The 16,867-nt window shown below is 41.9% G+C and overlaps 1 protein-coding gene across 2 annotated transcripts in view; it reads right to left on the minus strand.

Moving 5' to 3' along the window:
* The window catches only part of CRYBG3 (crystallin beta-gamma domain containing 3), a 142,598-nt gene that overhangs the window by 1,848 nt on the left and 123,883 nt on the right, over positions 1 to 16,867 (minus strand). For both annotated transcript variants that reach the window (XM_030581399.1, XM_030581408.1), the window contains 4 exons: positions 12,208 to 12,347; positions 8,269 to 8,392; positions 6,517 to 6,675; positions 2,878 to 3,037 (listed from right to left, as the gene is read on the minus strand). In XM_030581399.1, coding sequence (XP_030437259.1) covers positions 2,878 to 3,037; positions 6,517 to 6,675; positions 8,269 to 8,392; positions 12,208 to 12,347 — 583 coding nt within the window. The remainder of the gene's footprint in view (positions 1 to 2,877; positions 3,038 to 6,516; positions 6,676 to 8,268; positions 8,393 to 12,207; positions 12,348 to 16,867) is intronic.

The raw sequence follows: 16,867 nt of genomic DNA on the forward strand, positions 1-16,867 counted from the left end.
AGAGGTTTTGGAGGTGGAGAGTGGGTTATTGTCACTGGGAGTACAGCATTGACTCTTCATGTCTTTGGGTGTTAATTTATTCAGCTGTAAAATGGCTACAGTGCCTGTCACTCTGTCCAGTGGCATAGAGGTGCTGTGTCTTAATGGAATGTTCATAAAGAGCAGAAGCTCTCCACCTTCCACTCGCTCTATCTGCTCTTGAGGGCTCTCGGCTTCTTTCTACTTTAAACACCACTACTTGTCAACTCCACCCTGTGTCTCTTCTACTCACTCTCTCCAAGTCTGCAAACTCAATATTCACTTGACCCCTCTTCCCCACACTTCTTTCCATCTCCCTCCACCACAGTCAAATTTGAGTGCTTTGAATTTCCCCGCTCCACTCAGAGCCTTTGAATGGGGAGGGTAATAGCATTCAAAGGTTACACACAACCTCTTCTCTGCTGCCTTTGTACTCCTGGTCCCTCCTGGAGATCTTTGTCCTGGGTCTTCTGTGATTGTGCCCTTTTTCTCCTCACCTTGCTGATTGTACCTTATGTCCTTCCCTGGAGACACAGGTCACTAAAATACTGATCATAGAAATGAGAGGTGGGAGAGATCTATAACAATGTCAGCAGGCTTATCCTGTACAGCATTGTACTTCACAGTACATTTTCTGGTTCTTAAAACTAGACCCAATAAACAGTGTCAAGCAAAGGGTTTGCTACCGCTTCCCTTTGGAAATCACTAGAGAGCCTAATATTTCCCCCTGCATATTCATCCTAAATCTCACTCCCTTCATCCCATTGCTAACTCTGTTTCCTTGTATTGTCTTCCCTGAACTCTCTCCAATAGATTTCTTGCATTATAGCACAAGGAACCAAACATTAAGATTTCAGCTGCCAGTTTCATCCATATTGGCCAAATAAGAGTTGCATAATTGCCAGAGAGATAGAAAGCGTGCTCTCAGTTTTATTATTTCCCTCAGAGGGATTTTTAGTTTCAAGTGTACCTCTGTGCTCAGAAAAAGCCTTTTTGCCAGGGTGAAGAATTAAGGGACTGTAGAACTGAACACTGGCTCTCAGCCATTCCCTTAAATGCATTTCTGCTTCTTGTAACTGGCAAATCCAGAGCTCCAGCTACAACTATCAGCGTAGTTACAGGTGTAGAATGCCACAATCCTGAGCCAGAGTTTGCCTTTCACTATCTGTTTCCCACATGACTCCAGGTAGCATAGACGATGACTGTGGTAGCACTATTGTGCATTTTGCATTAACAGGTCACAAACCGCAAATACCAAAGAGTTAAATGCTCCTAGGGACCTGCTATTTATAACTGCATTTTAAATGTGTTTTCAGACACCCAGAGAATATAGTATTCAACAATTCTATTACTCCTGTACCAACCTGATCACTTCAATATTAGATCCTGGATTAAATAAAGCAGTACAGGTTTAAACAATTTCAACATGTATCCTGTTAAATAGACACTGCTTTTTAAAATGTCTGATTTCATATTTTAAAACCTGTCATCTATGTTGCTAATAAGGAAAATTTTGTATTTAATGATTTAGGATCAAGCTACGCACAACAAAATTAATGATTAATTAAAATTAAAACGTAGGAGCCCGAATTTTAACGCCTGTGGGCTGGGAACTCTTTTTTGGTGCTGATATATTTTTCCTTGAGTCCGTAAGTTCTAGTTGCAAGAATCAAGAAGATGTAATCATTAACAGCAGCGTCAATACACTTTTAAATAAAGTGAACTATATTTTCAAAACAAAGGTGGTCCTGGACATTTTCTCTCCCATTTACCATTGTGCAAACCATTTCCTGCATTTGTGACTGTATAACACCCCTCGGGTAGCTACAGCAATTGGCTACATGGAAAAGGATTAATGTAGTTAAAGTATCTCAACAGCTGGAAATGAAGAGGAGACAGTACTATCAGATCAGCTTGCTCTCTGCTCACCACGGTTAGAGAATCACTGTACCATTATATGCTCCCAGGGCTACCACACTATTGGCAGGTCTTGAGAAATTCTGCTTCCTAAACAGCAATGCTCCCTTTTAGCTGCACTTCCTGCAACACAGTTCTGCCCAGCAAGAATTAGATGTAGAGCCCAGGTTGCCTATGTGCCAACCACTATCCTGAAAATTTTAAGAGCAAGTAATTTGCCCTCCCGAGTGGTTGTGTAGCTGATTTACACTCTACTCCTGCTGTCACTAAAAGTACATGGTAATAAGAGCTGGCTCTTTAGTTGAAAGTGAGGCTCTACCACAGCATACTGGAAAGATTCAGTATGAAGAAGCCACTGGATACTAATCTGGTTTTACACAGGGCAATGTATATAGATTGGTATTTTACAGTTTTTGGCAGTTTTTCATTGTACCAAAACAGGGTTATGGTAAAGAGGGGGTGGGAGTTTTGTTAGGACATAAAATTGCATTTTCATCTTGTACAAATGCTAGTTCCAGACACTGTCTTTCTGCACTCCCTAAAGGAAAACTGATAAGTGGCTGGTCAAACAGCTGGGATCAGCTACAAGGAGCAATGAAGGGGAAAAAAAATAAAAAAAGGTCTGTTTTGCTAACGTCATCTGCAATGTAGTGTTCAAAACGTTCCCCTTAGTAAATGTTAGTTGTGAAGTGGAAACTGGTGAAAGTTACCAAGATTTAGGGAGTTATGGATGAGCATGACTCTGCTTTTCTCAGTCTCACACACTAAAAGTGATTGGCAAAAATACATAGTTTATTCTATTGGGTGAGGTGACAAATGTTCCAAGCCACAACTGACTGTTTAATATTGTGCAAGCTGGTTGAGGGTACAGACAACTGGAACAGCCCAGCCAGCCACAACTGCCTACAGCAAAAACATAAAAGCAGATGAGCTTTTTAGTACCTTTGACATCAAGAACCAGTTGATCACTGAGGTATGAACTGATGGTTCCATCCTTATTGCGCCTCCACTTCTGCCTAGCCTTTCCATGTTCTGGCCACAGTGCAACTTTAGCTCCAGGTAGGTCTCTGCCACTGACAATATCAAGACATGCAGCAATAGCCTAAGAGATTTGGAGGAAAAAAAATAATCTGGTCATTGCAACCGACACCTCAAAATAAGAGTGTTGTAATTAGTAATGGACCCCACCACTAAGCTCTGAGCAGATTACATTCATCACACTTATAACTAATAGCTTGTTCACTGGTTAGACTAGCAGACATTATTCCTGACATCTCTAATCACAGTTTAATTAAGTAGAACTTTCAGGCAGGCTTTATGCAAGAAAAAGAAAACCCTCAGCAATTCTTTACTCCTTCCTTTGCAGGTCACTTGAAGGCTTTATTGGGTACACGTACAGAGTCAGCAGAAGCAAACTTTCCAACCCAGGTCAAAAGACTTGGGGCTTGTGCTAACTCTCTAAAAAATAGCTGTGCAGCCAGCACTTAGAAGTTGTGGCTTGGGTTGGAGCGCAGGCTCTGAAGTCTTGGAGGGATAGCTCAGTGGTTTGAGCACTGGTCTACTAAACCCAGGATTGTGAGTTCAGTCCTGGAGGGGGCCACTTAGGGATCTGGGGCAAAACCAGTACTTGGTCCTGCTAGTGAAGGCAGGAGGCTGGACTCAATGCCCCTTTGGCATCCCTTCCAGTTCTAGGAGATAGGTATATCTCCCTTATTAAACTTAAATTAAAAACAACAAGAGTGGCCTCCAGAGCTTCAATACGCTGTCTACACAGCTATTTTTAGAGTGCTAGCGCGAGCCCCGCTACCTCTAGTCCGTCAATCTGAGCAGCTCACTGCCGTGGCCTATGTAGACATACCCATTGTGATCGTCCCTTATGCAGACTGGAGAGACAGTGCAAGGCCTTCACAATGTGCATGCTGCCAAGGTAGATTAATTTTAATCATGATTTAAATAATTTTAATCATGTTTCGATTTGTATTTTAGTTATTTCCCTAAACAAAGATTCATTCTCATTGGGTTGATAAAACGCGGATTTGAAGTTAAATATAGCCTTGACACTAAATTTGGTGCTTAATTTTGCTAACCAGGAGTATGCTGTATACCAGTGGTCACCAACTGGTCGATTGCGATCTCTGGTGGTGTAGCAGGGCTGCCGCTAAGGCAGGCTCCCTGTTGCCCCAGCCCCACGCCACTCGCAGAAGTGGCCAGCGCAGCCCCGGGGTGGCAGGGGTCTCCCTCCCTGCACAGTTCCTGCCTGCAAGCACTGCCCCTGCAGCTCCCATTGGCCAGCACCCTAAACCCTCTCCTGCACCCAAACTCCCTCCCAGAGCCCACACCCCCAACACTCTGCCCCAGCCAAGAGTGCCCCAGCCACTCTGCCCCTTCCCACACTACAAACCTCTCGACCCCAGCCCAGAGCCCACACCCTCTCTCAACCCCCAAACCCCTACCAGCCCAGTGAAAGGGTGGGGGGAGAGCTAGCGATTGGGCAGGGGGGAGATGGAGTGATCGAGGCAGGGCTTTGGGAAGGGGCAGGGCCTCGGTAGATCCTGGGTTGCCCTTAAATTCAAAAAGTGCTCTTGGGCGTAAAAATGTTGAAGACCAACTGCACTATACACACATTTTTGTAGTTTAATTTGCATTCACTCAGTTTCTTAATTTTTATGCTTTTTCATTATGTTAGGAAATGGTGAATGATATATTTGAGGAGTTTTTTTGGTTTTGTTTTTTAAGTGATTTGTGTCAAGCACTATTTGGATGGAAATTCAAATTAAATCAAAAGTGCATAAAAGACAGCATTTGATTTTTTAACTAAATAAAACTATCTTAAATGTGCTGGACACATGGAAAAAGAAAGTTTATCAAAACATGTTTTGCATTTAAAACAAAACAATTTATTAAACAGAGGAAGTATTATCTGTAGTTAGTGAACTGAACAGATTGTCCTTCGAGATTTTAGAACCAGATGATCTCATCTTCTCACACTTTGGAAGAGGAAAACAAACTTTTCTGCTTTTTCAATTTCCAATTGGTTTAACTTTGAATGAACTAGTCCCTGAACTGAACTACCTGAATAAGCCAATATGGAAAAAAAAATTCTCTGCACCTGCAGAAGAGGCTACAACTGTCAAAAGCTGGTTTAGCACTTCAACAAACTGTAGTTCCAGATGCTCAGCCAGTGACTTCCAGCAGTTCAGTGGTTTGACTTTCTTAAACTTGTCAGCAAATATGTATTGATGAATATTGTGTATTTTATTTAAATTATATTAATAGATTAGATTACAATAAGTTGAGCCCTTAACATAGGTTGACAATTTTAAAAAACAGACCTGTATTTAATTTAAACCAAAAAAAATTTAAATTTTTAAAAATCATTGATTTTTATCCACTCCGGGAGCAGAGGGAGGAGTACTCCTCTTGCACATGTGTTGGACTTTGGTCTCCCCAAGTAGAATTCATCCAAAAGCACTGCCTGGGGACTGGAGACTCTGCACTGTGCCCCACTCAGGGTTGTGTCTAAACAGCAGAACTACGCATCAAAACTGCAGTTTTTCCTCCTTCAACTCAATTTATATAATTTTCACTGTATGGATTAATACAATTTATATAATTTTTACTGAGACGATACTGCCAGCATATTACTATTACACAAGCAAAGCAAAACGAGGAATGATGGTGCCTAGTGGTTATGGCGCTAGCCTGGGACTTTGGAAACCCAGGTTCAAATTCCATTCCCTGCTCCACCACAGACTTCCTGTGTGACCCTGGGAAAGTTACTTTGTCTTCTTGTGCTTCTGTTCCCATCTGTGAAATGGGGATAATAGCACTTCCCTACCTAATGGGGGTGTTGTGAGGAGACGCACATTAAAGATTATGAAGTGCTCAGATATTATGGAAGTGGAGGGGGGGCCATTAAAAAGTACCTAACAGATAGAAAGCAAAACAGAACGGGGAAACAGAATGTCATAACATGTCCAGGGGTTCGTTTTCATCTCAATGCACAGAGGTTTACACAAGAAGTGACTATATCACGTATTGACATGTTCAGAGCAAGCGCGCCTTAACACATGCTGGAAAGTTAAAGATGTTCGTTTAAAAGCTATACAGGGTTAAAAGGCTTTTGGGTTTTTTTTTTCGTTTTTCACTTACGTAACAACCAAAGCGCTTGCACAGTGCTTTATATAGATGACTTGGTTCCTGCCAGGAGGAATTTCTGTCTAATTTAGACACCAATAACACGAAGAAGTAAGATGTAAGGCTCAGGCATGGGAGCAGCAGAGATGCTTGATCTAGGGGTGCTGGCTTGAAGTGGTTTCCATTAGGTACAGGGTTACAGTTTGGTTCAATGGCTCTCAGCACCCCCACTATATAAATTGCTCCAGCACCCCAGGGAGCAGACAGTGAAGAGAATCAGCGATAGAAGGAAGTGCGGTTTAAGGAGAGCTCTGATGGAAGAAAGGCGCATGAAGAGAGGAAGGCTATTATAAGGATGCAGGAGGGGACCATGGAAAATGACTCACAGTCAAGACAAAAGGAGAGTGGGTTTATATATTGCACTTCCAACATTCAGAAACTCACCTTGGATTTGAAGAGTCCATGACAGTAGTGCCAGATCTGGGTATTCTTGCCATTGTATGGAGAAACACACACTGAAGTAGCTCTTGCATCTGATAGGTTTCCAGTGACCGTCAAGTATTTATCCTGGGCTCGGTTCTTTATTCTGAAGTAAACTGCCGGCTGATAGTTAGAAAAGCACCATTATACTGTATATGTTGTATAAGCAGGTGTGAGCAAAGCCTCCCACCAGCTCCAGCATAGCTAGCATTCTTACAGCAGTTTTCCCCAATTTATATTCCATTCCAACATGTCTTTTCCATATTCAGATGTGAAGTGGGTTTGGGGAATGGAGGAACATGCTATAAAAAATTGTTGCAAGAGATGAGGTATGGCAGGTGGATGGCCACAAGCAACAATGGTGGGGACGGCTTCTAATTTATAGCCATTCATGTTACACATGAACACACACTAAAAAGGGCACTGAACAGGTATCACCAATGACAGAGCTCATTACAGGGGAAGTGTGCAAAGCTATTCCTGAGAGGTTTTAGCTTAAGAAACAGTTCCTCTATGACATACCTCAAGGCCACTGAAACAGCACCAGTATACTGCATTGTGAGTTAGAGGGATCTTTATTGAAAAAAGGAGGTTCAAAGCTGCTGACAAAATTCCTCCTCGAATTTTTTTAAACTGAAATCTAAACATCACGCTCATTAAAATCCTGCCCTGAAAAGCCCACCCCAAAACATTTGCAACTATGTGCACAATTATCCCCACCATTAGAGAGAATCTTCATTATAAAGTAAGGGAATCATTTTTGTCCATCCATTAAGTATTAGTCACTTCTGACATGTTTCACTCTCTTTTTGCTAGTTATTAAGTTGAAAACTTTGATTTTGCTCTGTTGCACATCACTGAGAAGGCAGAAGAATATAAGCAAACAAGCTCTCCTTTGGAGCGGATCATATCCCTACACTGAAGACACTGGCATCTAGACAAATATGAATGCCCTTTAGTGATCCAAGTAGCTTTACATGCATACATAAAAAACAGCATTTAAAAAAAATAGCAGCATCTTGTAACATTCCTTGGAGCCTCTGTGCTGGCAAGAGAATGGACGTGGCAGATTTGCATGCCCAAATGCAAGTGACATGAAAGGATACTGTGATGTTTCTGAAGTGAAAGGCTGTAACTTTAACAGACAGTAAGAGTCTGGATCAGCTGTCCAACGGCAGGTCTATGGAGCAAGCAAGGCCAGTGCCTAGAGCAAGGGTGGTCAAACTGGCTTGCGAGCCAGGTGCGGTTCTTTTACCATTAAGTGTGGCTCACGGAACCCCACCAGATACACACACACACAACCATTTCCACCTACCAGCCCGGGGGAGGGGGGAGTTTTTATTAAGTTAAAAAATTCTCACCGTAGAAAAGAGCCTGGGTCACTTGCAGTTTTAAACTAAAATAATTGGTGGATTCTCTGTAACTTGAAGTCTTTAAACAAGTCTATTCCTCTCTATAAGCCTGATCCAAAGCTCACTGCAGTCAATGGAAAGGCTCTCCTTGACTTCAGTGACTTTTGATAGGGCCTAGTAGCCCACACCAGGACCCAATTTCAGAGATAATATACTGCTCCCATTGAAATCAATGGCAGAACTCTTATTAGCTTCAGTCGGATCAGGATTTGGTCAGATTTCTCAGCCGATACTTATGTATTAAATACATTTTTTTAAAGGAGTGAAAAGGAGCTTATTCCCAAAACACTTTTTCCTACAGTACCTGCTTCATAGGACGAAGGGAGCCAATTACGCTCCAGCCACTGAATTCAGTCCAGTTTGAAATCTTGCTGGGTTCTAGCAGAATTTGTTTTCCTGAGAAATTTCCTCCTTCGTATGCAATCCACCTGAATAAAGATAGAAAACAAAACCCTAAGGTGCTACACTCTAAATATGGCAAAACAAAGCTACATAAATAACATTTAATATTTTTAAACCCAAAGGCTTTCCATGATAGTATTAACTGTATTTATATTACTGTGCCAGATATGTAGAGTACCTTAAGTGGATTTACGTACTATGGAGAAAGTTCTTCTGATCATGCACACTTCACTCATAGGCAGTGTATGTTTGTGTATAAGCCTCAAAGGGGTCCTGTCAGTCCTGACTAACAGCCATTCAATAAGACCGACAACAGTTATAAATTCCTTCATTTTTATTTTACCATATTGCTGACAATTTTATTTTTTTGAAATGTTTTCGGGCAAAATCTCTGCTCACTCAGAGGTAAGAGCTTCAGTCTTAGCAGTGCCCAACAGTCTCAATGTAAATACAGTGTCTATTACCAAAGCATTATTCTAGTGCATAAAAGACAGGAGAGAGGGAAAGAAGATTTTTTTGTAATAATAAAAAGACAAGTGTGGAACTGCACCTGTATTCAATAAACAAGAAAATGTGAATTGTAGCCATAAAAACACATCACTTACCCTGGGTATTCAATAGAGAACATGAGGCTACAGCTCTGTGCTCATGAGGAAATCGGTGCAGTGCGATTAGTCCTGTCACTCAGGTGACACAAACCTCAGCCAAAGGAATGCACAAACAAAGGTGCAGATTCAAATAGGATTAAGAGAACACGTATTTAAGCTGCTTTTTCAACCCATTGTCTTGCAAAGGATTTACGTATTTGTCACACTCAGCTGCAGAGACATAACTGTGTCTTGTTCATGGAAATAAACCTAGGAAGAGTCACTTAGACTGACCCCTGATCTACACTACAGAATTACTTTGGTATAACTACGTCGCTTGTGGGGGTGAATAATCCACACCCCCGAGCAATATAGTTACACCGACCTAAGTGCTGGGTTAGACTGTGAGATTCTCCCACTGACATAGCTACCGATTCTTGTGGAGGTGAAGTTATTAAGCTGATGGGAGAGCTTAGAGCATCTTCACCAGAAGCGCTACACTGGTGCAGCTGCAGTGGCGCAGATGCAAGTTTGTAGTGTAGACCTAGTCTGAGCATTTTCTTAGCCCAACTAGCTAGGATGACTGTCTGTGACCTGGCACACCTGAAAGAGTTCTAATAGCTGATCAAAGTTTAATATGAAGATAATGTCAACGTCAACTGTGGGTGTGTTGCCAATAAAGCTCTTATTGCTTTTATGGTTTAAAGGTCTCTGCTGCAGTTTTACTCAACTTCTAAATCACAGTAAAACTTAACTCAAAAGATAACCAAAACTGGTACCCAGCAGTCATCAGTCCTTATGGTCTCCTTCCAACCAAAGCCATTAAGGTCTATAGGCATGTCTATGCCCAGCCACTCAGGGCTATGGCCCCCCTCCAAGCTGCAATCCCTACCTAGCCTTCTTCCCTTGCTGCCTTCGGCCTTTGCATGGCAGTAAGATCCCACCCCATATACACAAACTTGCAGTTGTCTTTAGTCTCTTTATTTACCAAAAGCTGACCTTGCCTTTTGGGACAACAGGACAAGAGAACACTAAATCTTGCTGCATGGACTCTTAGTTGAGACAAACCACCCAGAAGGAATCCCAATGAAAGCCCTACAATTGTCCAACACCTATCCCCTCAATCTTTACCCAGAGATATTGCAAGATGCTCAGAGACAGGTGAAAAACCACCAGCAGCTCAGCCAAAACTGTTATGGGGGGGGGGGGCAAAATTTCTTTCCAACCCTGAACTAGTCCTGAGGGAGAGACTCTCAGGACTTCTCCATACCTGCACTGATTCTTCCCAGATGTAGAGAGCCTATTAACATGGCCAGCGATAGTAAGGAGTGAGAGGGAAGGTTAGTGCTCCTTACTCCCTCACCCCGTTTTTCCCTGGTATGGGCCTTGGCCTCCCACCCCAGCCAATCCTGTCAAGGTGGATGATTTAATATCCCCCACCCCCATCCCAATGTGAGGCAGAGAAAGCCCATAAACATCCCCCTGAGCAGATTCTTAAGGGAAAGGACACTCCACTATGCTGGCCCATGGCAAACCATGCTAACTCCAAGGAGGTAGGAATATGCACGTTCACATTTATAATGAAATGTTAGCAGCTAGATGGCAAATGCACACAACACTAGCCTTTCCTCTCCAAAGGTCTCAGGCTAAAACTGGATTAGGTCACAAGGAAAATTAATTTGTTATTCTCAACCTCAAATCTTGCTGCTGTTTGTCACTGGCCTCTAAGCTACCTCACAACAAGAGCAAACAATCTGTATTTAGTAAGGGCTCTGGACTGGAATGGCAGTGATGTTGAAACCAGAGGGAAAGCACACCGGCAAAGCTGTCTGAGGCAGTTTACACTCACCCACAGGTCTACAGGCACTGGTAATACCCACTTAAATCGCCCAGAAAGTTAGTTCAATCATTAACTACCTTTGCAAAAACTGGTTATGTGAAAAATAAGGCTGTGCATTTCAATGAGGCCAACCCAGTGCCACTCCCAACCATGTCATGTTACTGGAAGTGCTTCAGGCCATATGAAGACAACCTTCAAAGAGCACTCAGAGGAACACGGACATGGGCATGGCTGGATCACAGGTGGGTCACGGAGGGTGAGGATTTCACTCATCCTTACCTTTCCCTTAATTTTCCTGTAAAAAGCACTTTAATGTCCTTTGTTTGAAGTGGGCAGCAACTTTATACAAAGGCCACGATACTTAGCACTGACCGCTCACACCTACTGCTAAGTCTGCTTCATACAACAGAGCCAAAAGAAGGGTGAGAACAGCCTTACGACACCAGACATTTCGATCGTTTCCATTAATCGTACAACCGTGCAGCCTAGTAAGGGATCAGCTCCCCTTGTACTACATCTTGTACAAACACAGAATAAAAAGAAGAAGGATGCTCAGCATTGATATCACAGGGGTCCCAAGTATACTGTTACTCTGTAAAAGTTACAGTTCTCTCTGGTGATTGAATGTGTGGGCTCAGCACAGGCACAGAAGTGTTATTTTTAAAATACTGCATAAAAGCATAGAAATGTACATTACACATGGTAGTGAAGGAAAAATAGAGGTCTAAATTCATTTTTTGGAATTCGCTTTAGGGGTCTATAATGGTGACGTTAAAACTGCCCAAAGGCAGCTCGGAGACCAACCTGGTCATATGAATACGGAGAGTAAACAGGATGACGAGCTGAAGGTTAACTTAAAAAATAAAAAAAGGAAGATATTTGTTGTATACTCAATGGCTGCTAAGAATCGTAGTCAGCAATCTCCAGCTCAACTTGGTGGCTATATGGGACTCCGTGCAAAAAGGGGGCTGATGGAGGCTTTTGAATCTAGGCCACAAAGCATAGCCAGGATAGAGGATATCTGGAGTTTTCTGAGGGTGAGGAGAAGCAAGGGCAGTGGAGAAAGGGTCACTTCATGGATGCAAGATGCTTCTCATGGAAGTCTAAAAATGGTTTACTTTTTGCTCCTTGGTTTGTCCTGCTCAACACCTTATTGGTCACTGTTTGTTCTTTTAAGCAGCTAAAAAAGCAGATTCTTGTGGCAGGAGGTTTGATTTACTGACTGGCTCACATTTGTATTCTGCTCAGGTCCAGGTACAAATGAGTTCCAATGCTGCTTTCCCCCAAATGTTGGGAAACTCCAGTTTTACTTGTCACACACAGCCAAAACAAATATAGCAAAAACTCATCATATAGGAAGGCAATTGGAAGGAGAACACAAATTCAGTCTCAGAAATATTTCTACCATACTTACAATCCGCTTCTCACCCATACGGACTGGGTGTAAAAGTGAAGGTCCTTGTTTAGAACAGAACTGACAGCTTCTTTGAAGTGCAACTCTCTGCCCTCGCAGCATTCCAGTGCAAACACACTGATGGAAGGCTCAGCAAAATCCTATGAGAGAAGAACCTATAGTTACTCAATACAGCACCTTGTTGGCATGCTGCCTAGGACCTTCATTTGTCTATTTCAGTTTTTAAACCTCTCTGTGATTCTGGTCTAATCTGAATGTGAACATTTACCAGTATTTTAGCTTTTTGATTTGGATAATAAACTTTCCTAGGAACTGATATTTGTCGAGGAAGCATGGTCAGACAACCTATGGCACGGGTGCCGAAGGTGGCATGCAAGCTGATTTTCAGTGGCACTCACACTGCCCAGATCTTGGCCACCAGTCTGGGGGGCTTTACATTTTAATTTAATTTTAAATGAGCTTCTTAAACATTTTAAAAACCTTATTTACTTTACATACAACAACAGTTCAGTTATATATTACAGACTTGTAGAAAGAGATCTTCTAAAAAGGTTAAAATATATTACTGGCGCGCGAAACCTTAAATTAGAGTGAATAAATGAAGATTCGGCACACCACTTCTGAGAGGTTGCTGACCCCTGGTCTAATGGTTTGCCACCACAGTGTAGTGCCCATTGACATCAGTGGCTGTTGGTTGGACACTAATGACCAGATTTGCTAAGGTATTTAGGCTCTTGAAAATGCAGAAAGGTGCCTAATGGGACTTTCAAAAGCACATAAGCAGGTCAGACCTGCAACTTCCATTGATTTCAAGTGGGAAGTTAGGTGCCTAGGCAGGTTAGGTGCTGAATATTCCTCTACCTGAATCTTTAGTCACCTAAATACTGTTGAAAATCTGTCCCTAAATATTGAACAAAGAAATACACTGCAAAACTGTGGATTTTTTTTAATCAAGAATTTGAATTTTCCCTTCAAAAGATCCAGAAAAAAAAATCAAGTAATTAGGAATCACTTAAATTCAAATCTTTTCATCTAATGTTATTTTTAACTTATTTTGGTAACAAGTCTTTTGGCACTATTGACTGTAGATAAAGATCATAACCATTATTTGAAAATGAGGTACAAGGATGATCTCTGTAGAGCATACATAGTACTACTTCACAAATCAGGAAGCTATCTCTTCACTGCAAAGGAGACACGTTTTTGCACCGAGTTAGATAACTCAATGCAAAATCCTAGTGGAGACCAGGGACTTTAGAATTTTTAGTTTGATGTAGCTAGTCAAGGAAAACTCTAGGTAGGGGGTATAGAGTTGACCTCACTAGCTACATCTAGGTAAAAATTACCGGTGCCTTCATCAGGATATACATAGAGATTGTTTTCTTGAAGCAAAAACACACACTTTTTCCCCCTCAGTGAAGACATGGCCTAAGAGTTGGAAGATGCACAAACCAAACACAAAAATCTAAGATTAATGTTTACGCCCATGCAGTCATTAAGAGGATATAAACTTCATGAACCAAGGAGGTACAGTTATAAAGAGTTTCTAGTGACATGTATTTCACAAAGACTTCGATTCTGATTCAGGCCTTATGAATTTATTGTCACTGGCTCACTGCCCTTGGTATGTGACTGCTTGTTACACCTCCAGGAAACTGCTTTCCTCTGCTAACTAGTACCGTGTAGCACATGATGAGAGAAAAGTTGGCCAAGCATGTTGAAAATGAGGAGAATCTATGTTACCCATCCTGAGATAACTTTGAAAGAGCTTTCAACTTGAACACTCCAAAACACAAAATGAGATTCAAAGACATAACGTCCCTATTATGAAATGTCATTCATCTTCCTTTGCTGCCCTCCACCCCTCTGAAGAGGCAGGACAATTTATGCGGCTGGGAGTGGGGTGGGGGTAGGGGGAGGAGGAATGTGCTTGATTTCAATATTTCCATTAATTTTAATTTTAGGGCTAATGAAAGTGAAACTCATAGCAATAGACAGAACACAGGCAGCTGCTGCTGAGGTTTCTCCATCTAGCCACAAAGTCTGCAACAATCTTATTTTCTCAATTCCAAGTCTTTACCTGAAGAGAGACTGACAGCCATGCTAAACTCTGTCTGTCTAGATGAAGAACTCACAAGAAAAAAAAGGTGTTTTTAAAAAAGGAATTAACATCATCTGAAATACCATTTAGCACTTAGTATAGATACCGTTTAATACACCAGCATGAGCTAACATGATCAGCTAATATGATTTAAAAAATATTTTTGCTATATTCCTAGCTGTGCCTCCAGTTTGAAAAAAATATTTTATTGCATCTGAGGCTTATGGAGTTCACAGAATGAACAACTAGCCTGTGGAACTCATTGCCCCAAGACAACACTGAGGCCAACAGCTTGGCAAGATTGAAAGAGTTACAATATTAAAAAACTAAATGTATGGAAGGGATATGAAATCGTGCTTCAGGGCATAAGTCAACCTTTAACTAATGGGGACTGGGAAGAAATTTGTCCTGTGGGCAAGTTATTCCACAACTCCCCATATTAGGTTTTTCTTTGAACTTTCTTCTGAAGTATCTGGTACCAGCCAATCAGAGCCAGGATACTGGACTAGATGGCCCACTGATCTGATCTAGCATGATCATGTCTGTGTTAAGAGTTAAGGCAGGAAACTTGCTTGACAGTTGTTGGGAGCCAAAAGGGCTCCAACCCTCAAACAACTTTAGTAAAGTTATTCAAACTTGGCTGGCCTAAGAAAGCTCACCAGATATTTCGCAGTCCCAATCTACAAGTTTACACTGTGCATTCATTGAAGTTATTTATTAGCATTTATTAGATGGAGAGCCATAGGAGAAAGCAAGATTCAATACCTTTCTTGTGAAACTCTAACACGGAATCAACCAATCTTGTTACAAAAATAAAGAGCAAAGAGGAAAAAATTGCTGTCTTAAACAAACAATGTGGCTCAATATTCTACAGCCATGTAAAGTGCAATGATTGATTACATGCTTTACATCATTACATGCCAACGGCTGGCAGCAGCAATTCAGCCTCGCTTTTTTCTCCGATTTTGTTTTCATAGCTCCCATGGAAACTACTATAACAGATTAAAGTAGCTAGGTCTTGAGAGTAAGCTACCAAACTAACAAAAGAAAAATCCAGTGCACCACCCAACTTTGTGAAATGCTGAGATGCATTTACATACCTGCGGGTCTACTCCTGCCAGCTTTACTCATGCTGAGAAATACATTACCTACTGAGTAATAGTAATACCCAGCTTCTATATTGTGTCATCATCCCTAGATCTCAGAGTGCTTTACAAAGGAAGGTGAATATCATTACCTCGGGTTTACAAATTAGGACGCAAAGTGACTCACCCACTGTAACGCAAGTCGGTAGCAAAGTAGGGAACAGAATCTCTAGGTTTCCTAAGTCACAGTCCACTGAACCACGCTGTTCCCTGTCCGAGTTCAGTGACACAACTTCCACAGTAAAGGAACTTTCTCCAACATGCGACAGGGTGACAGAATTGGGCCCTAAATGAAAAGTTCCTGGAATGGGCTGATACACAAGAAACCCTGCATCTCACTGCTTCTCATGCCAGCTTTAAGAGGGGTACCTGAATAGCTGTTTCACATTCCTTGCCCATACGCCTGACCCCTCAGCAGGAGGCAGCAGAATAATGTAGTTTCCATTCTCAGTGGATCCCTGGCCTTTCTGATGAGACTGCAAACAAGTGTGCTGATTATGATGGTGATTTATTTTTTTTAAATGCTGAGGACACCTCTGGACTGACACCGAACCCATTTCACAGGAGAGGCCATTAATGAAGGATAGCTATGGTAGAGTCCTGAGAGTCCAGAGGAAAGTTTGTTGCAGGGCAGCAGCACTCTGGCTGCTGAGGATTCTTTCTTGTAACAGGTCAGTTCTTACACCAAATAAATGGTGAGTTTGGGGAGTGGGAGGAGAGACCATGAACAAAAGAGGGAACGAACACCCAGAGGAAAACCTCAGTCTCACCAATTCCCAAGAAAAAAGCCTGAACCACCTAGCTCCTCTCAAGAGAGTGTGTGCGGAGAGAGGGGAGCACTGGAGGAAAGGAGGTTGACTGTCGCTGGATAGGGTCTCCATGTGTTCTGGCTACTAAGCTGAACTCCCATTCCCTTGAGAGCTTTGCAAGCCGAGATATCCAAATTAAAGTCACTTACAATTCTCCAGGATGTGGAAATATCTGCCCCAGCCCAGCTCAGGGCTGCTCTAAAAGTTCTCTCAGGAAAATATTTTGAAACTATGTTATACTTGTAACCTTTGTAAAAAATCTTCCCTATTACAAGCATGAAGAAGTACTGAAGAATTCTTTTAAAGTGCCCTTTGTATGTAAATGAAACCACCTTGCTCATACAAAAATTAATACTGAGGAAAGCCTCATTTATGATGCAAGGAGTTAAAACACAGGGAGTGTTATATGATCTATAGCATAGTCTTGTGAGAAAGGGACGATACTTGTACATACTATTTCAGGAAGGAGTATCCACAAGTAAAGAATACCTTTGTATTTAACTCTTTAGGCTAACAGGTGCAAATACTCTGGTATTAATACATCAGATGGTGTGGGGGTGCTGCCAAACTCATTTCTCTCTCCACAGTAGCATTTCAGTTGCTGG

The sequence above is a fragment of the Gopherus evgoodei genome, chromosome 1 (assembly GCF_007399415.2).
Source record: "Gopherus evgoodei ecotype Sinaloan lineage chromosome 1, rGopEvg1_v1.p, whole genome shotgun sequence".
Taxonomy (NCBI): domain Eukaryota; kingdom Metazoa; phylum Chordata; order Testudines; family Testudinidae; genus Gopherus; species Gopherus evgoodei.